The sequence below is a fragment of the Eschrichtius robustus genome, chromosome 8, assembly GCF_028021215.1.
Source record: "Eschrichtius robustus isolate mEscRob2 chromosome 8, mEscRob2.pri, whole genome shotgun sequence".
Taxonomy (NCBI): Eukaryota; Metazoa; Chordata; class Mammalia; order Artiodactyla; family Eschrichtiidae; genus Eschrichtius; species Eschrichtius robustus.
Genome location: NC_090831.1, coordinates 106,507,158 through 106,527,820, shown reverse-complemented (window position 1 = coordinate 106,527,820; position 20,663 = coordinate 106,507,158). Strand labels below are relative to the sequence as shown.

The following is a 20,663-nucleotide window of genomic DNA, read 5'->3' as shown; positions in this document are numbered from 1 at the left end:
TGAGATACCTATTGTAACTCCATTTGAAAGATGAGGAAACTGAGGCTCAGAGAGAGATTGTGACTTGGGTAATTATATAAGAATTATATATAATATAATATATGTAAGAAGCACAGATTTGGACCAAGGCCCACCTAACTGCCAGTCCCAGTCCTCTTTGATATACTACGCCTCCTGTTTACAGTCATAAACCTGTGTTTTGGCTCTTTCTGTGTCTAGAACGATCAGTTCACAAACAGGGACCAGAAAAATGACTTCATCACTGCGTACAATTTAGATTAGTCTGCCCTTGCCTCTTTACGATACCTGCAGGAACATGGTAATAATCTTGTTCTACAAAATTGTCTTAGTCCATTCAGGCTGCTATAATAAAAATACCTTAGACTGGGTGGCTGAAACAACAAGCATTTTTTCCTCACAGTCTGGAGGCTAAGTCCAAGATCAAGGCACTGGCAGATTTGATGTCTAGTGAGAGCTCACTTCCTGGTTCATAGGTGCTGTGTCCTTTCATGGTGGAAGGAGTGAGGGAACTCTCTGGGTTCTCTCTAATAAGGACACTGATCCCATTCATGAGGGCTCCACCCTCATGACCTAATCACCTCCCAAAGGTTCCACCTCCAAATACCATCACATTGGGGGTTAGGTTTCAATATATGCCTTTTTTTTTTTTTTTTTAGAAGTGGATTTATTTAGAGAGAAACACACTCCACAGACAGAGTGTGGGCCATCTCAGAAGGTGACAGTGGCCTCAATATATGACTTTTGAGGAAACACAAACATTCAGTCTGTAGCAAAAATAATTGTCTATAACGGCATTCACGTGGCTGAGCTGTCAGAGAAATCGTTTTGATCTCGAATCTGGGGAGTGGGTGTGTACATGTATAGGAAAAGGTACCAGGCAGGATAAAATCCAAGATCTTACCATTGCGTAAATTCAATTTCCTTTGTGAAAAAGTTGCTGAAAAGTCTGACCCTTAACTCTGCCTCCTTAAAATGCATCTTAGCCCACAGTCGTTTAGTGTTTACCATTTGCTCCCTCAGATTGTCAGATTTTTGTGAAAAAAAAAAAAATATATATATATAGTATGAGAATTGTCAACTGTTTATTTTCTATCTATTCTGTTTCCTTAAAGAAATTGCCTGAGGGCAAGGACTCTTACTTGCCAACTCTGCTAAGTGCTCAATCACTGTTGCTAGTCATAACAATTATGAAAGAGGAAAAAGTATGCTTTCTAGTCAGCAGATGAAGAAGTTTGAGCACCTGTGTGCTCAACCCCACTCCCTGGTTATGGGGTACCCCAGGCAAGGGAAGACAAGGCCCTTTTCCTTAAGGAGCCTGCAGTCTTATTTGTTCCTTCCTCAGGTAGTGGCGGGCAAGGGCTAAGGAAAATCTTGTTTTCCTGCTGTCTAGAGGAGTGTGTTGAGCAGGCAAAGGGGGCAGTAGGCAAAGAAAGATGGATAATCTCCCCGCCTATCTTGCCCTAGCAAGGTAGGTCTGCCGCTGGCCGGTAGGAGGCGATTCAAAGGACCGTGCCTTCGTTCGCAAGAGGCAGAGGCGCCCACACAAGACGCGAAGAAAACTCCGGCCGCTGATAATACTCTGCGCTCTTTTCCGGTTTTCCTTAGAAGGGGCCAGGAGAAACTGGAAGGTCCGGACGGCGGGAAAGGGTGGAGGTCCTCTGCAGTTCCACTTCCGTCTCCCAGTATCCTGTGGCTGATCCGGGGATGGTAGAGACGGGCTGAATCTGGGCAGCCGCGTAGAGTGGCCGGTGGGAGAGCGTTGCCAGCGCGGAAAGCCCAGCGGACTCCCTCCCCCGAGCGACCCGGTCCCCGGGACTCGAGTCCCGCCCCCGGCACGCAGGCCCCGCCTCGGCGGCCCCGCCCCTTCCCCGGACCAGACTGGGCTGCCCTCACTCCCTAGCCCGGGCCGGGGAGCCTCTAGGCGGAGAGGCTCCCGCCCACCCGCCCTGAGCCGCGGCGTCCTCATGGAGGAGCCGCGCGCTCCGCCAGCCGGGTCGGGGCCGCTCCCACCGCCGCTGCAGGGAGGCGGAGCCGCCGATGTTCCGGAGCCCGGAGCCCGGCAGCACCCGGGACACGAGACGGCGGCGCAGCGGTACAGCGCCCGCCTGCTGCAGGCCGGCTACGAGCCTGAGAGGTGACGCCCAGGGCAGAGCGCGCGGGGCGCATCCGGGGCGGGCGCGGCGGCTCTGGGAACCAGGCAGCGCTGCGGGGGAGGGGAAGGGTAGGTCCCACCACCCATGCCTTCTTACCGCCTCAAGCTCTAACTTCCTGAAACCGGGCTCAGATGCCCCGCACCCAGCTTTGGTTGGGGGATGCAGGCGGGCACTGTGGAAAAGGTTCAGTGCTGTGTTGCACCGGGGAGCAGGTCGGAAGAACGATCCCTAAAATTTTAGTCCTGGATCTGACCTCAACTACACACCCGAGCCAAGTGGCTCCAACTCCTGGGGTTCAAACCGAGCCTATTGAAGTCCATGTCCAACTTTGCTTACTCCTCCTTAGCCGTTTCCTCCTAGAACTATCTTCAGAGTCTTCCTGGCAGGTGTCGGTGACCAGATGGAGGGCCTCCTCGGAGTCGAGTGAGGACACCGTCCCCTCCTCACCATTCACTGAGGTCTGATGAGGCGGCCAGTGCAGCTCACCCCAGGGTCTCTCCTAAGATTCAAAACCCCCTCTGCCCTTACCCTGCTGGGGTCTGTTAGGGTCCCTGGAGGAAGAGTGGAGGTGTTGATCTGGGTCCCAGGGGACTGACTGAAAAGGAGACAGTGGCTAATCTCTGGATTGTATCGCAGCTTGAAATGCAATCCCACTGTCCTTCCGGTCCAGAGGATTTGGACTTCTTTCCCTGTCCCATCTGTTGGTGCTCAGCAGCTTGGGGAGGTGACCTGGAAGCTGGGTTTGAGGGGGGTGGGGTGGGCGGTGGTCTGGGGGAATTAGCCCTGCAGCTCTGCCCAGGGGTTGGCCTCTTATGTAAGAACTTTTAACGGCTTAGGGGGCTGCTGGGTGAAGGCTGGCCCCTCCTGCCCCCGCAGGCTGGCTCTCTAGAATTGACTGTGGTTCTGGCAACTGTATCCTTCCTCCCATCCTAGAAATCCAGCTACTGGGGCTCAAGGTCCAGGGCAATAGAGAGAAGCTACAGGAGGTGAGGGAGTGTGCTGGGGCACACGGGGCCTTGATGGAAGCAGTGCCCTGGTTGGAGAAGGTATTGCAAAAGTATCATTTCAGAACACCAGGAACATCCCTTCTCCAGATTGTACTTCTGCACCTGTACTATCCCCACACCCCCACCAGACTCTGAAGAGCCTGTGTAAAACCTGAGACCCAGCCAGGTGGTGTAATGAGATTCAAAACCTGCTGGCTAGACCTCCATCTGCCATCACTAGCTTAAAGCTGTGGCAAGAGGACAGGGTTCCATGAGAAGTCTAGGTCTGAGGCCAGAGTTATTGCTCTCTGGCTTGAACTTGGGCAAACTATGTCCCCTAACCCAGGTCAACAATGTTATTAGCACTCCCCCACCCCACCTCTCCCCTCGGAAGTGTTTTGAAATCTTGTCCTTTCAAATAGCCCCAGACTAGAAAGAGACCTCTGGGCTCCCTGCCTGGATATGGGTGCCCCCACCTGTCCTAAGGAAGGGGCTTGGGTCTGTTCTGTTCCGTTGCCCTCGCAGCTGCTAGGTGTGGAGCCTCAGGGGACCAACAGCCCTTCCTCGAGCTGAGGAGGCCACTGGTTGCCTGGTGTCTCCTCCCCATGGAGGAAGCAGTGGGGGGAAGATCAGGAAGAGGGAGGAGGAAAGCTGGGGGGGGGGGATTAACAGTTTCTGGAAGAGGACAGCCTAACGCAGGGCTGAGCTCAGCAGCTTAGAGTAATGAGGAGCCCTGACACAGGTCAAAGCAGGAGGAGGTGTGGAGCAGCAGGAGACGGGAGTGGGGCTGTGAGGTCTGTGGCCACCGGGAAGAGGACTCTCCCCACAACTCAGCCTGGCAGCCTCCTCCTCTGGTTCTGAGTTCTACACTGGGGCAGGTGTCATACTAAGGTCAACTGAGATGGCAGAACCCAGCTGCTGTCCTGGGCCCCAGCCCTGGTGGAACCTTGAGTAGTACCCTAGTTGCAGGAGATAGTGACCCAGAGCAGGTCCCTCAGAGACCCAGGGAGACCACTGGGGCAGCCTGGGTGCTGTGCCTGCAATGCTATCCTAGCCCCATCCTTCTATGGCTAGAAAGGTGCCCAGGACAGCCCTGAGTGGCCAGGTGCTTTCTGTGGCTGGTCTCACTGCTCTGCCTCCAGGTGGCCAGTAGGAGGTCCTAGTGCTGGTCGCCTCAGGATGACCCTCCTCCCCATATGACTCAGGCCCTCTGGATGAGTCTGCGAGTGCAGAGGGATCAAGTACGTCTCAGGCATCCCTAGCAAGTTGGCCCCAATCCCCACTCAGCAAAGAACCCCAGCAGGCCCTCTCCCCCACTTCTCAACACCAGAGGGCCTCCAGAGGCCCCCATCAGGAGCCTCCTTGGGGCTCCCTGGGTAGAGAGGGAAGCTTGGGCGCCTGTGATTTTTCTGGTCCCCCCACAGTAAGAAAGAGGGCACTGTGGACATCTGTGAGCCCCCTGCAGCACTCTCAGCCTCATGGGCCTCATCACCCCAGCTCTGTGGGAAGCCTCCCCTCCCCTCTGCACACAGATGGAACAGGCTGTGTTTTCCTGGCAGGGTCCCGGGGCGTCACTGCGGGGGCTGGGCATCCCAGGGAGTTTCCCTTGGGCCTGGCTGCCACCACACTGGGGAGAGGTAAACAAACGCAGCCTCGAGGGCTGGGGATGGAGGGAGTACCACAGACAGCCACCTTGCCAGGGAGAGGACTGTGTCCCTGGCCCAGCTTTCCCTCACTTCACCAAGAAATGAGCCGTAGGGACCATAGGAGGACAGAGGGAGGAGAGCGTGGCATTTGGGCCTGGGGCAGAGGGTGTGGGGGAGGGGTGGAAATCCGCTTTCTGGCTTCTGGTCAGGCAGTAGCGTTAGCAGTTCTGGTCACGCAAAGGGGGAGGGTCTGCCCCCTGACACCCCACCTCCTCCCATGTGAATCAACTTGCTACCTAATCTTACTACCTTCATGTAGAAATCTGGGTCTTGCTGGGCATCCAGGGCCACCAAATGTCTGCTTTGGTAAATTCTCAAAACTTCCCTAGCCTCTGCCCTAATTTATATGTATACATACTTGCCTAGGCCAGGCCTGTGATCCTCCCTCACCTTCCCACCATGCTACCCTCCCAAATAAAAGCAAACTTTCCCCTCTGGGGTTAAAACCCACGGTATCCACACTACTCTTTGAGCTGGGGATGAGACAGGATGTAAGACTGAAGCATTGGATCAGGAGTCAGGTGTAGTACCTGTCTCCAACCCCTCCTGAACTGTAGGTTTTGCATCTGTAAAGCAAGGGTGGGGTGGGACACCTAATAATTGGCAAATACTAGATTGTAGAGTAAATGTGATCATTTATGAAAAACGCCGGTAAACTGCAGAGGGCTCCAAGGCCACCCAAAGGTCAGGGATTGTCATTGTTAAGGATGCCTGACCCCTAGGACTGATGCCCAGTTGTGGGGAGCGCGGGCGGGTGCACTGCCGGGAGGGTACAACCTCAAACTGCTGTGTTGGGGAGCTGTCAGCCCAAACCAGTTCCTCAGGGCTCCAGGCCCTGGTTAAAGTCTGAGCCTTAGTCTTGGGAAAGGTAAACCATGTGAGAGGTAACCCTGGGGCTGGGGAGTAGGGCCAGGGGAGACTCAGGCCGGCGGGGTCGGATGGCTTGGGGTGGCCCAGGATGCTGGCGGGCCTGGGGGAGGCGCTGCGGGGAGCCTAGGAGGCGGGACGTGGAGCGGCGGAGGGGGCGTGTCCCGGCCTGGCTCAGCCCCCTCCTCGCGTTGGATCCACACACGTCCTCCCCCGCCCCGGTCCCGAGTGGCCGCTGTGCCACTGCAGCCGGCCCTGGGCGTGCGCGCGGCGGCGGCGGCTGGACCGGGCTCCGCGGGGCTCTTTGTGCTGTTCCGGGCGGAGGCGGCGGGCTCCCGGGGGAGGGGCGGGAGGGGAGGGGAGGGCGGCGCCCTGGGCCCGCCCCGCCGCTGCCGCAGCCCCCGCCCCCGGTCCTCCCAGCCCGCGGCGGCAGCGTGGCCGTGGCGCGGCGTCAGCAGTAGCAGCAGCGGCAGCAGCGGTAGCGGGGCGGCCCGCGCGGGTGTTTATGTCGGGTCGCGGTGTCTCCTGGCAGCATGGCGGACTACCTGATCAGCGGCGGCACCGGTTACGTGCCCGAGGATGGGCTCACTGCGCAGCAGCTGTTCGCCAACGCCGACGGCCTCACCTACAAGTAAGCGCTGGGGGCCTCGGCCCTACCTGGGTGCGCGCACTAACGCGCCGTGACGCCCCCCCCCCCCGACTCCCGGCCCCGGCCCTGCACACGTGCACAGCTCCCCCCTTGGTGACGCCCGCGTCCACGGCGCGATTCGAGCGACTTGGGCGGGGGGCGGGGGGGGAGGGCTGGGCAAGGGAAGGAAGGCGGCCCGCGCCGAGAGCAGACGGACGTGGCACAGCGACATCGCGGCCCTCGGTGCCATGCCCCGTTTCTGGCTAGATCCGGGTCCTGCCTGCCCCCTTCCTCCTCTCACGGGCATCTTGGCCGCATGGAGGGGCCTTGGGGCGTGTGGGAACGCGAGATGTGGGAGTAATGGAGACTTTCCAGACCTTGGTCCACGACACCCTCTCAACTCCCAGCGTCACCACGAGGGCAGAGGGGGCCCTGGAGCCCAGCTAAGGCAGCTGCTTGGGTGTTGCCCCCAGGAGATGCCCAGCTGGGCAGTTGGGATGGCTCTTTTTTTCCACCGTCCAGTCCAGTCTTCTTTCCATTTGTGCCCCTGGCTGCCTGCAAGTTAGTACTGGTGCCCCCTGGGCATGAGTATTCTTTGACTATCACCCACCCAAGCCCACCTCACCCAGGAGTTTTGAGGAGGGCAAGACCTATCCATTTGCCTCTGGCTTAATGTGCTTTTCCGTGGGCCCTGGGCCAGTTGTCCTGTTGGCTGCAGGCCTGGCACTAGCTCTTCTTGTGGCTGCAGGACTGTGTCCATGCCAGGAAAGAGCATCAGGACCTGGGACTGGGGTGGAGTGAGGATGCTGGTGAGCCAGGAGCATCCCTGCCCTGTCTCCTGCTAGTTCCTGCCTTTGCCTGTAAGCACTCCTGCTTGGCAGGCGGTTTCCCTGGACACCAGGATACCCAGTCAGTCCTGAGGAGTGTCTCCTCTTCCTTGTCAGAGTAGCTGGGGTGTGGGCCAGGTGAGGGGTGTATATAATACCTAGAAAATGCCAAGGGGCCCAGACTCCAGCATTTCTTCCCTGCCTCTAAGTGAGCCACAGAGGCCTCTTCACTGTACAGAAGAAGGGCTGCCTAGGGACAGGGGCAGTGAAGATTCTTTATTTCTTTGGTGGTCTTTGATGAGGGGGGATACAGTATCTATGATATAGTTTCCGTGGAGTCGCCCAGGGTAACTTCCTAGGGAAACTGTTCTAGGCCTTGGGGCAAATTAAAGACCCCACCCCTCCCATCCACCCTATAGCTTTTCCTTCCTGCCCTGGGGTGCCCGATGGCTTTGCTTAGTCTGGTTGGGGGTGTTCCTGAACACCATGGGGCATGTGCTTTTGGTTGTGTCTGTCTAGGCCCTGTGATTTCAGGGAGATTGAACCCGTCGGGGCTCCTGGGCAGTGGCACTGTGCTTTGCCTTACGCATGCAGGCCTGCATTCCCTTTCCACGCTAGTGTTGGCCACTACCGTGCTTTGGCTGGGCCCCCAGTGTCCTGGTCCTAACTATAAGGCCCCTTCCTCCCCTTTCCCATCCCAGGCCATGTCTGTTGGCTGCTCCCGTCCAACTGGGCAAACCTTTACCAATGCCTGCTCTGTCAGAACATGCCCCGCACTCAGCCCCCTGGGGTCCCTCTGTGCTGTTCTGAACCCTGTGTGACTCAGCAGCCCTGGCACTGGGCTGTGCAGCTTGTCCTGTGCTGTGTGGTGTTCATGCCATGCTGCCCTACTAAACTGTTCTCAGGTGTATTCTGTGTTTATTTATTGTCTCCCCCTCTCAAGATCGAGAAGTTTTCAAGGGCAGGCACCTTATCTGCTGTGTGCTGCATTATGGGAACGTCTAGGTTCCTAGACAAACTCTGAGCCCTGAAGACAATGGACATTTGGGGCCAACTGCCTTGGTGGCGCCCTAGGACCACAGAGCTTACGCCGCCTTTGGCTCTAGCTCTCTGGGCTAAAGTCGACAAGATGCTAGCGAGGGGCATGAGGGTGGTTCAGTCTGACATGGCACAGGGCTCAGAGGCTCTGCCCGTCTCCCCACCCCCGTGCTGCTTCCCCTGGCGTGGCAGGCCCTGCCCTTTTCAGGGACCCCTCCTCACCCAGGAACAGTCACTTTCCTCTCTTCACAGCGATTTCCTGATTCTCCCAGGATTCATAGACTTCACAGCTGATGAGGTGGTGAGTACCTCTTCCACTGATGGGGTAGAGGGGATGTGTTTGTGGTGCCAGAGGCTGATCTCTTGCTCAAGGGCAGGGTGTGGGAGAGACTTTTTCTTTCTTTCTTCCTTCCTTTCTTTCTTTCTTTCTTCCTTTCTTCCTTTCTTCCTGTGTTGGGCCTTCATTGCTGTGCACGCAGCCTTTCCCTAATTGCGGCTAGCAGGGGCTACTTGCAGTGCAAGGGCTTCTCGTTGTGGTGGCTTCTCTTGTTGCGGAGCACGGGCTCTAGGTCCGTGGGCTTCAGTAGTTGTGACACGTGGGCTTCAGTAGTTGTGGCTCGCGGGCTCTAGAACGCAGGCTCAGTAGTTGTGGCGCACGGGCTTAGTTGCTCCGTGGCATGTGGGATCTTCCCGGACCAGGGCTTGAACCTGTGTCTCCTGCACTGGCAGGCAGATTCTTAACCACTGCGCCACCAGGAAAGCCCAACTTTTCTTTTTTTTAAAAGCTACACCTTGCCTCTTTTGCGGCTTGTGGGATCTTAGTTCCCCAACCAGGGATTGAACCCGGACCCTCAGCAGTGAGAGCGCAGAGTCCTAACCACTGGACCACCAGGGAATTCCCGGGAGAGACTTTTCTTGGGAATGTGGTGGATGTAACCTTTAGTGCTGTCAGAGAAACTGGCACAGTCAGTGGATTATGCCTAATGGGTTAGAGGCAGCTATGGGGATTTGGGGATATCCTGAGAGGGGGGCCTGGCCTGAGGCCAGAGGGCTCACTGACAGAGCCTGAGGTGAGGTTCAGAAAGGCCCAGGGAGGGGGTGGGCATGCACGTGGGTGTGGCTGCTTTATTACTTACTGGATTTTGTCTGAAGTGCTAAGCAAAGACATCATAGAAGCCAGTAAGATTATGGAGACTTTGGAAGAGGTGGACAGACTTGTTTGTGGATCCATGATATATAAGAACTGGCAAGAGGGTTGGAAGAAGTTAGATTATGGGGGTTCCCTGGTGACACAGTGGTTAAGAATCTGCCTGCCAATGCAGGGGACACAGATTCGAGACCTGGTCCGAGAGGATCCCACATGCCACGGAGCAACTAAGCCCGTGCGCCACGGCTATTGAGCCCGTGCACCACAACTACTGAGCCTGCGTGCCACAACTGCTGAGGCCCATGTGCCTAGAGCCCGTGCTCCGCAACAAGAGAAGCCACCGCAATGAGAAGCCCGCACACTGCAACAAAGAGCAGCCCCTGCTCACCACAACTAGAGAAAGCCCGCGCACAGCAACGAAGACCCAACACAGCCAAAAATAAATAAATAAAATAAAAAACATTAAAAAAAAGAAAAAGGACTTCCCTGGTGGCACAGTGGTTAAGAATCCGCCTGCCAGTGCAGGGGACATGGGTTCGAGCCCTGGTCCGGGAAGATCCCACATGCTGCGGAGCAACTAAGCCTGTGCGCCCCAACTACTGAGCCTGCGCTCTAGAGCCCGCGAGCCACAACTACTGTGCCCACGTGCCACAACTACTGAAGCTTGTGCACCTACAGCCCATGCTCTGCACCAAGAGAAGCCACCACAATGAGAAGCACGCACACCACAACGAAGAGTAGCCCCCGCTCACTGCAACCAGAGAAAGCCCGCGCAGCAACAAAGACCCAATGCGGCCAAAAATAAATAAATAAATAAATTTAAAAAAGGAAAGAAAAAGAAAAAGAGATGAGGTTTAAAAAAAAAAAAAAAAAGAAGTTAGATTGTGGACAAATACAAGGAAACAGTGCCTCCCTTAACTGGAGGGGCTCAGCAATAAACCAGGTGAATGACCAATGTCCTTTACACAATTAACATATGACAAACCTACAGGAGCCCAGGGGCTAATGCTGATGGGTGTAAGTCATTTCATGGAAAAGTTAGATTATTCTAACATGAATTAATACACATTAAAAAAAAAAGTTTTTCTGTTGCTGTTATCATTGATATGTATTCAGGTCTGATTGTCATGAAATGCCAGAGGGCCCGAGTGTCCCTGGATCACTTATACGTTGGGGAAGCTCATGTCCAGCCTGTGTAGCCAGTGCTGACCCAGACAGATTTTTCAGGGGGAAATTAGGACTATTCTGGATATTCCCCTTGTGACAGCAACCAGGAAGCCTTCTTGGTTTGGCTGTTCAGTTTCTGAGCACCCTGGCTTTGTGCCAGATCCTGGGCAGGGTGCAAGGAAGAGAGGGATGGGAGAAGCCCCCCTTGCCATCAAGGGTCTCCCTGTCCTGTGGCCTATGTCAGGAGGCTGTGGCTCTTCTCCTGTGCTAGGATCAGAGAGGAGAAGGGGGAGTTTTCTAGACTGCAGGGCCAGGGTTCTCAGCCAGAGTCTGGGAATGGACTGCAGGGGCCTTTGTGTCTCCAAAAAATTATATACCAAAGTCTGTGTCTGAGGGTTTTGTGGGCTAGGATCCACAGCTGTTGGCCTGAATCTCAGAGGAATCTGTGATCTGGCCTTGGCCGCCACTCACAGGCAAATGCTTCCTGAATATCCTTGCAGTCCTGAGCTCTCCCTTGAGCTGCAGACCCTTAGTCACCTACTCCCGTGGATTGGATGTCTAATAGACTGCTTCCCACGCCTCCACGTTCCCAGTGCCCAGCATCTCCCACGTGGACCTGTCAGCAGCCTCCCTGGTGGTCTCTCTGTTTCACGCCTTGTCACCTAGAATCCCATCTCCACATCGGAACCCGAGTGACCTCTTTAAATCAGATCATGTCTCTCCTCCGCCTGAGGTCCTCCAGTGGATTCTCATCTGAAAATTGAATGCAAGCTCCTTTCAAGGCTGCATATCCTTGACCCGCCCCCTGCCTCTCAGCCCTCAGCTGCTGCCTCTTTCCCTCCCCTCCACTCTACTAGCTTTTTCTTTCTTAAACGCACCTCAGGGAGAATTGGAATCAGAGGCGGGGTTTCACACACAGCTCCCTCAGCCTGGAACAACAGTCCCTCTTTGGGGACTTTAACTTGATTAGTTTTCATTTGTCGCCTCCCAAGAAAGAGGTTTCCCTAATCCCCACATTCTTTCTCCAGTGGTCACTTTGCCTCGTTGGTTTCCTTTGGAGCCGTCATCCCAACTGGAATCACCTTGTGCACGTTTCGTGTGTGTCGTTTTTCCTTCCGAGTATAAGCTCTGCAAGAGGTAGCAGAGACTCATCCACCTCGCTCACTGCTGTATCCCCAGGGCCTGTCCTGGTGCTAGGTACATGTAGCAGCTCAGTAAATGTTTGTCGAATGAATGATAAAACTTTTCACATAGCCTGTGTCTCCATCTTCAGGACCTGACTTCAGCCCTGACTCGGAAGATCACGCTGAAGACGCCACTCATCTCCTCCCCCATGGACACTGTGACAGAGGCTGACATGGCCATCGCAATGGCTGTGAGTTGAGCACCTGGGTGGGGACCCCAGGGCCAAGAGGACCGAGTGGGGTGGGCGTCAGGAGGAATTGGAATCAGAGGCGGGGTTTGCAGAGTGAGGAGGGCTGGCCCCCTGGCTCTGACCATTCTTCCCTTCAACCCCAGCTGATGGGCGGTATCGGTTTCATTCACCACAACTGCACTCCAGAGTTCCAGGCCAACGAGGTGCGAAAGGTCAAGGCGAGTACCAGGCCCGTCCTGAGAAAGAAGATGCCCTCTGGCAGCCTCCGCCTCACAGGCCCTCCCAACCTCCCATTGCCAGCTCTGCGGGCCGGTGCGCTCCCTGGCTAGTGGCTGTGGGGTCTTGTCTGCCCTTCTCCGCAGTGGGAGCGCAGGGCTCAGCCCTCGTTTCCCCACTGGCCTCTTGCCCCGTGGCGGGCCCTGGCTCCCCTGTGGCACAGCCAGGAGACCCTCGGCCCCCTGTGGCCAGACTGTACACACCTCCAGCTTTCTTCCAGCCTTTTCCTTCCCCTGTCTCTGCCCGCAGAAGTTTGAACAGGGCTTCATCACGGACCCTGTGGTGCTGAGCCCCTCGCACACCGTGGGTGACGTGCTAGAGGCCAAGATCCGGCATGGCTTCTCTGGCATCCCCATCACTGAGACGGGCACCATGGGCAGCAAGCTGGTGGGCATCGTCACCTCCCGAGACATCGATTTCCTCGCCGAGAAGGACCACACCACCCTCCTCAGTGAGGTACCCGCGGGGCAGGGAGAGCATGGCTGGGGCAGAGAGGACCGCACGTCCCGGGGCCTCAGGCCGGTGCCTGTGACCAGGGACCAGAGGGAGGCCTGGCTCCCTTCTCTCTCACCTGCCAACCTGCAGGCAAATGTTCCTGGCCCCACAGGTGATGACACCGCGGAATGAGCTGGTGGTGGCTCCAGCGGGTGTGACGCTGAAAGAGGCAAACGAGATCCTGCAGCGCAGCAAGAAAGGTACCAGGGAGGAGGTGGAAAATGCAAGAACCCCCCCTCCCCCAGCCCGGCTCCCTGTACCCCCAGAGGCCCCTGTTCCTTCACAGCCTTGCAGGTTGTCCCTGCAACTAGGCTGGGCCTCAGGGAAGGCTTGAATAACGTCAGGCTGGAGCATGACTTCTGAGGTCTTTTTCGTGACTCAGGAAAGCCCATCCCTTATTTGGCATCTTCACAGTATATTTCCCAAAACGACTAGTCCTGTGAAACACTCATCATGAAAAAAGGGCTCCGTGTTCTTACAAGTCTGAAAAACACTGCTTTCTGTATTCCCCATCTTGCATAAGGAATTGTATGTTACTTTATCAAAGGCTCTGAGAAGTCTTGTGGTTAAATTTATTTGACATTGAGGCTGTTGACATAATATCCATTAGGTCCCTGTGGGACCCACTGGGAAATGCTCCGCTGGCCCATACTGGATTGTTCTCTGGGGTGGTGTTGGGCAGGACACACGTTTCGCCCTGCAGGATAGCCTCGTGTTTGTGCCCTAGCTGTGAGTTTTTTGACCACTGTGGCCTGTGGCCCTTCAGGGGAAAGGCTGCCAGTGCTCAGGGGCTGCCCACCGAGCCTGGCCAGGCCACAGGGCAGGAAGAGTTCCAGGAACTGGGTTTCTTTGCTTCCTGTTCCTTGGGCAGAGAGCCAGGTCCCTAGGAGCGCTTCCTGGGTGGGTGCTGTCACCTAGTGGTTGGTTTGGGTACTGCAGTGGAATCTCTGGCCTGGTCCATTTTCATTCTCACTAGCCCCCTACCCCACCCTCAGAAGCCTGCTCCTTCAATTCACCCCTGCGTTCCTTGTCAGGGAAGCTGCCCATTGTCAATGATCGAGATGAGTTAGTGGCCATCATTGCCCGCACTGACCTGAAGAAGAACCGGGACTACCCTCTGGCCTCCAAGGATTCCCACAAGCAGCTGCTGTGCGGGGCGGCCGTGGGCACCCGTGAGGATGACAAGTACCGCCTGGACCTGCTCACCCAGGCGGGCGCCGACGTCATAGTGCTGGTACGGACACTGCCCTGGAGCAGGGGCGGCTCAGTAGAGTTGAGGCTTATGAAGACCAGGTTCACCTCTAATTAAGCCCGGGGTCAGAATTGGGAGGGTCACTGGTACTCTGACAGCTCAGAACAAACTGTGGACCCCTCTGGGGGCCCTTCGCACTCATAACTTGACCCTAACAGTTACCACTCACGTGCAGTGAGCACCTCCCACTTGCCAGGCGCTGCACTAAGGCGTTCATGCAGATGAACTCAGCCCTCACAGCAGCCCCCTGAGGTACAATCTCCATGCCCACTTGTCAGAGGGGGAAACCGAGGCTCAAGAGGTTAAGTAATTCTATTTGGTTCGTGAGTTGGTGGGAAGTGGATACGACCACAGGCACCATCTCTTTGCTATGAGAACCAGTCCATATTGTGGGTATGAAAGGGCTTTGTCTGCTCTGAGACTCTATGTTAGTGGTGCTTAACCTTTGGGGGAAGGCAGGCCCCTTTGAGACTCTGCCGAGAACTGTCCAGTGTCTTCCCAGAAAAAGACAAAGGTGTATCCTCATACATCTTTGATACAATTTCAGGATTTGTCCACTTAAGACCCCCTCCCTCGGTGAGGATTCTCAGCCTCCAAGCCTAAGCTTTCCTGTCGCCCTTCTCACAGGACTCATCCCAAGGGAACTCTGTGTATCAGATCGCCATGGTACACTACATCAAGCAGAAGTACCCCCGCCTCCAGGTGATTGGGGGGAATGGTGAGTGCTGGCCCTTGCCCCCTCACTGTGTAACCTTTCTGTGTCCTTTGGCATTCCCTGGTGATGGCATCGCTCTTGGCATGGAGGGGCAGGGAGCTGAATGAATGGGCTTTGGTCACAGCAGGTGAAGGGGAGGTGAAGACTGGGGTCCCAGGAAGCCCCCGGGCGGGGCAGGGGCAACCCATCCTCACACTGTTCCTCTTCTCCCACTCCCCCTCCCCCGCAGTGGTGACAGCAGCTCAGGCCAAGAACCTGATTGACGCTGGTGTGGACGGGCTACGTGTGGGCATGGGCTGCGGCTCCATCTGCATCACCCAAGAAGGTGGGTGTCAGTAGGAGAGTGAGTGACTGCCACTTAGAACGCCCCAGTCGCCCTCCACAGGCCCTGGGGCCTCAGTCTCGCTCCACAGATGCATGCAGAGTGCTCACTCAGCCAGGCCCCTTTCTGGGAAGGTGGGTTCAGGGGTGACCCAGGCTCAGACTCTGCCTGTCTAGCCCACTGACTTGGGGGGAAGCAGGTGTAAGATGAGGTTACCGTGAGTTTGGGGTGTGTGCCAGTCTGCTTCTCAGATTCTGGTCAAGGAAGTCCAATCTGCAGGCCCAAGACTGGTGCATCTGACCCCTTGGTCATGTCTGGTCACGTCTCCCAAACGCTGAATGACCCATTTGGTCTTCTCTGCCCAAAACATCTTCCCAGTTTGGTCTCTAAGCCTCTGCTTTTAACTGTCTACCTTCGCATTAGCTGACCCCTGAGGTGAGATGTGGGCCTTCTCCACAAATTAACAAATGTTAATTGAGGACCTACTGTGTGTCAGGCGTTGTTCTAAACCTTGGGGTGCAATAAGAACAAAACAAACAAAGGTACCACCAGAGAAGTTTTCTTTTCTCCTTTATCCAGCCTTGCATCCATCCTTAGATAAGTGCTGGTTCCTTAGAATTCTCACTTAGAAATGTAACACTTAAGGACCTTGGACAATTAAACTTAAAGAAATGCAAGCCAATATCCCAAAGGAGGCTGTGAGAACCTAACTCTAGTAACTTTGTAAGGGAACTAGTGCCTGGAGAGAGGTGAGGCTGAGGCCAGTACTGATGATGCCCCGGGGTCCCCGTAGTGCTCTTGTAGGTGGGGTGGTCCAGGTTCCTGGAGTGCGTTCACCTAGTGTTATTTGCTGCCACTTATTTTTTTGCCACATTAACATCCAGCCCTGTCCCTTTTCCCAAGTGGAGGTAGGGCACAAGGAGAAAGGGGCCTGTACTGCACCTGGCTCCCGTTGCTGTTGACGCCTTTATCTTGTGTACTGTCCCCAGTGATGGCCTGTGGTCGGCCCCAGGGCACTGCCGTGTACAAGGTGGCCGAGTACGCCCGGCGCTTCGGGGTGCCAGTCATAGCCGATGGTGGCATCCAGACCGTGGGGCATGTGGTCAAGGCCCTGGCCCTCGGTGCCTCCACAGGTGAGGGGGCAGGTCTGCCGGGGATCGGGCAGGCCGGTGGGGGGCGGTGGGAGGGCCATGGGGCTAGAGGCACTGACCCCCCTGACCACTGCAGTGATGATGGGCTCCCTGCTCGCTGCCACCACGGAGGCCCCCGGCGAGTACTTCTTCTCGGATGGTGTGAGGCTCAAGAAGTACCGCGGCATGGGCTCGCTGGACGCCATGGAGAAGAGCAGCAGCAGCCAGAAGCGCTACTTCAGGTGCCTGCCCCCAGCCCTGGCCCCAGGCAGAGCAGCTCCCAACCCCTCAGGTCCACCCGAGCCTTTGACTGCCCAAGGTGGCACCCAGTCTCCACATTACAGTTCTGGAACCCAAGGCACAGGGCCCAAGTTGCAGACCTGGGATGGTGCCGGGGCCACCTGACTCGGAATCCATGCTTATTTATGCTGTAGCCCAGGGAGTGGCGGCTTTGGGGGTCCTTCTGGGTGGTAGCCCCTCTGCTGGTACCCTTGAGAGGTGGGGTGGGGTCCCCTGAGCCATGGGTGGCGGGGCTCAGTCTTCCCGCCTTCCATGCAGCGAGGGAGATAAGGTGAAGATCGCGCAGGGTGTCTCGGGCTCCATCCAGGACAAAGGCTCCATTCAGAAGTTCGTGCCCTACCTCATAGCGGGGATCCAGCATGGCTGCCAGGATATCGGTGCCCGTAGCCTGTCTGTCCTGCGGTGAGTGCTGTGACTAGAGGGGCAGTAGGTGGGGGGCATCAGGGAGGCTCCTGGCGCCCCCATATTTCCCATTTCCTTTCTCTCTCTCTCTCTCTGTCTCTCTCTCTCTCTCCTCCACCCTTGGTGCCCCTGACCTGCACCACTTCCCTGCCTGCAGGTCCATGATGTACTCAGGGGAGCTCAAGTTTGAGAAGCGGACCATGTCAGCTCAGATCGAGGGTGGTGTCCACGGCCTGCACTCGTAAGTGTGGCAGCCTCCTTGCCCCAGCTGGCTGGCACTGGGTCAGGCAGGTGGGGCCATGGTTCAGAGTCTGAGCCGAGGTCTCAGGGACCGCAAGGACCATCTGCACCAGGGATGGAGGCTGCTGCAGGATGACCCCCATCACCCTCTCCTACAGGGCCCAGCCCACCCTTGAACCCTGTCCCTTAGTCCCCACGCAGGCAGGCCCTCCCATCCCCTCGGGCATCTCCCCCGAGCCGGGCATGGGAGATGCGGCCTCTAGCCCCTCCTGGGCTCCCCAGCCCTTGCTTGCTCAGAAGCTTGGTGGCTGGTGGCAGGGGCTGGCGGTGCTGGGCTCTGGCTGGTGGCGGCACCAGGCAGGCAGGTGGAGGCTGGGGGCATGAGCCCTTGGCGGGGAGAAGGGCAGAGAGACAGATGCCAGGGCCGGCGCTGGGGCGACTGTGGGCGGGGGCAGTGCTAGTTGGCAGCAGTAGTTGCAGGCATGCGGCCCCGCCCTGGTCGAGAGGGCCTGTCCCCCCAGGCATAGGCGGGCATCTAACCTGTGTCTCTTTCTGCCCCATCCTCCCGTAGCTATACCTTTCTGCCGTGTAAGTAACCGCGCTGCCCGGGCCAGGCGTAGAGTAGAGCAGGGGCAGTCTGGGTGGGGCCTGGGCTGGGGCGGGGCGTTGGGTTGGGGGCGTGCTGGGGTGTAATCGTGGGACATGGCCCTAGTACTAGCATCATGCTGGGGGCAGCTGGCGGTGGCCCCTCCTCCAGAGGAACCATCCCCTCCCGGGGTGCAGAGAGATGTCCCTGACCACAGGCCTGAGGCTGTCCTGTCTTGGACTGGACCCAGTGACCACAAGGGACCTAGGCCACAGTGCCTGCAGGGGTGGGGTGGAGACGTGGGAAGCAGAGGCTCAGATTGGCCTGACCTTGCTCTGTGAGGATGGGCCGTGCCTTCCTGAGCTGTCTCTCCACCCCGGCACTGAGGACAGTCCACCAGCTGCGGCTGTGGCCAGAAGGAGCATGGCTGTCCCTGGGCCTGGCATGGTTCTTCCGGGAGCCTTGGCCTGAGGCGGACAGAGGCACGTGGCCTGCTTCTCATTCCCTCCCGCCCCCTGTGGCTGAGAGGCAGAGGCTTCTGCAGCTCACTGCCTCTCCTGAGTCTGGGGGCCGCCCGGCGGCCCAGGGCTGGCCTGGGCAAGGGGGGTCTGGGGAGGTGAGGCCACCTTCCCACATACCCACTCTCAGTTTCCCTCTTGCCTTGTGCCCACAGTTATGAGAAGCGGCTGTACTGAGGATGGTGGTGGAGGCCGAGGCGGCGGAGGGGTCATGCCCCAGGGTCCCCCTTTGGGTACAGCCTCCCTCCATAACTGAGTGGTCCACAGATTTGCACTACTGGTTCCCCAGCTCCTTTCCAGGGAGAGAGGAGGGGAGGCCCTGAGGGTCTGCGGCCCCTCCCTGGGCTTCCCCCGCAGAGTCAGGACTGCTCCCAGGCTGGGCTGCCCTGGGAGCCCCCCGGGTTCCCCCTTCTTCAGTCCCCCTGAGCCCAGCCAGCCTGGGCTCTCAGGCCCTGCGCCTGCCTCAGGTCTTTCTTGCTGCAGCCTGCTCCGGCCCGGCTCCCACCCCTGGGACAGGTGGCCCCTCCTGGCTTCTCCTGTAGGGCACCTCCCTCCCTAACCCCCATCCCAGAATTGGTGCTCTCCTGGCCCTGCCTCTGGCCCCTTCCCGGGCTGCTGCCCCCTCAGCCATGTGGCATTTCTGGGCTCCTGACCTAGGCCAGAGGGAGGTCTCTGCCCCCTACCCCTGGCCCTGGACTATCCAGGCCCTGCTCCTCAGGCCGCCCCATCCCTGGCCCTGCGGAGGAGGCTGCCCATCATTCCTGACTCACCCCCATCCCCAGGTGTACCGTTCCTGCCCTCTCCTCTCAGCTGCAGTTGAAGGCTTTAACTTTGCACACTTTGGGGTCACAGTTGCGTCATTGTATGTTAAATAATCTGAATAAATCAAGAGGTTTCAACGCCTCCGCCATCCTGTCTCTGTCCCTTGTCCACTGGACGGCTAGACCCTCTCCTGGTGGTAAGCTGGAGCCCAGAGCCCCATCAGAGCCGGGCCGCGGGGGGCGCCAGGCCGAGCCTCCCCGGGAAGGTGGTGAGAGTGCTGCGGCACTCCAGGGGGTGCTGGCGCAGGTGGGCCGCGTGGCGCGAGGTCTCCCAGGCCTGCGCCCACACCGGCTTGCCCAGCTGCTGCCAGCTGGCCAGCAGCTCCTGCAGGCAGGCCCTGTCGCAGAGGGGGTCATCGTGGCTGTAGAAGACTAGCGTCGGGGGCCTCACGGGCGGCTGCCAGAAAGCGCTCACCGCAGCCTCGTGATGCCGAACGGTGCAGCCCGCGCACAGGTGGAAGTAGAGCATGGCTGTGGCCCTGACCACCAGGCCCAGGGCCTGCGGTCTCATCAGCTGAGACACACCTGTGGGTACCAGGGAGAGGGGGCTAGCGGCCATTGTCATGTGTGGCTCGGGACCCGCCTCCTGGTGGGGACAGCACTGACACATGGGCTGCTGTGTATCCCTAGAGTTGGGGGTCCTGGGATGTTCACATTGCCTTCTCTGCCTCTGTTGTAGTTGGGCAGCGGGCATCCAGCTGTCCCACCAGGTACAGACACCATTCGGGGCAGAAGCAAGGAAGATGGCCTGGGAATGCTCTGGTGGCAGGAAGCAGAGGGGGCAGAAGGCCCTAGTTGTGGGTGGTGAAGAGCTGGAAACACCCCCATGACTGCCAGGGAGGGGCTCCCTCAGCCCACTCTTGGCATCCTGGGCCGGTAACTGCCCTCTCCCAGGCCCTTCCTAAAAGAGCCACGTGGTCTGGAGTCAGCCTCTCTCTGTGGCATTTTCCAACTTTGTGGCATCTTCAGGGATGAGAAGGAAAGTGCTGGACTGTTGGGTGGGTTCAGAACTGGTTCAACAATGGCTCCAGGAGTTGTTGCCAAGTGACTGGGTCATCGAGAGTCCCCAGAGGCCTTGTGCCCTGGGATCTGTGGCCTTGGTGAGCACCTAGGAGTCTGAGGTGACCCAGCTGGGTGGGAGAAGGATGTCTGGATACCAGGGGATTGTAAAAGATGAGAAGGGATGGACCAGAACGAGGCCATGTTTCATGGTTTGTCTTGCACACTGCTTTACAAAAACCGTACAGGAAGCAATTTGACCAGCAATTGAGATGGAAAAGATCTAAGGATTTTTAGAGAAATGCCAAGTCACTCTGCATGAGTTTTCCTTTTGAACTAGACGTAGTTGATCAATTAGAGCTGAGGAATAGAATGGGTTACTTTGTAACAATGACCTTCCTGTTACTTGAGGTATGTTAGCATTAGTTTGGTCCTTCTAGAGGAAGTTAGAGCACAGTGGTCCTCAAATTGTGGTGGGTATCAGAATCACCTAGAGAGCTTAAAAACCCAGAGGCCCAGGCTCACTGAAATAGGATAGGGTCTGGGCTTCTGAATCATCACTAAGCACCAGGTGATTCTGATATTTACCAAAGTTCGAAAATCACTGTTTTAGAGGAAACCTGTGCATCCAGTTACAGTTGGCCTTTGAACAACGCGGGGGTTAGGGGTGTTGACCTTCCACGCAGTCGAAA

The 20,663-nt window shown here is 57.2% G+C and overlaps 1 protein-coding gene across 1 annotated transcript; it reads left to right on the top strand.

Annotated features, from left to right (window-relative positions):
• The first annotated feature begins 1,906 nt into the window (after positions 1–1,906).
• On the top strand, positions 1,907–19,057 carry IMPDH1 (inosine monophosphate dehydrogenase 1). Its single transcript, XM_068549399.1, has 15 exons — positions 1,907–2,155; positions 6,266–6,364; positions 8,479–8,527; positions 11,814–11,915; positions 12,059–12,133; positions 12,441–12,647; positions 12,799–12,886; positions 13,721–13,920; positions 14,566–14,656; positions 14,883–14,978; positions 15,965–16,108; positions 16,203–16,347; positions 16,664–16,807; positions 16,965–17,048; positions 18,307–19,057. Exons 1-15 carry the CDS (start codon positions 1,986–1,988, stop codon positions 18,326–18,328), a joined length of 1,716 nt encoding a protein of 571 aa, XP_068405500.1. The 5' UTR covers positions 1,907–1,985; the 3' UTR covers positions 18,329–19,057.
• Positions 19,058–20,663: the final 1,606 nt, after the last annotated feature.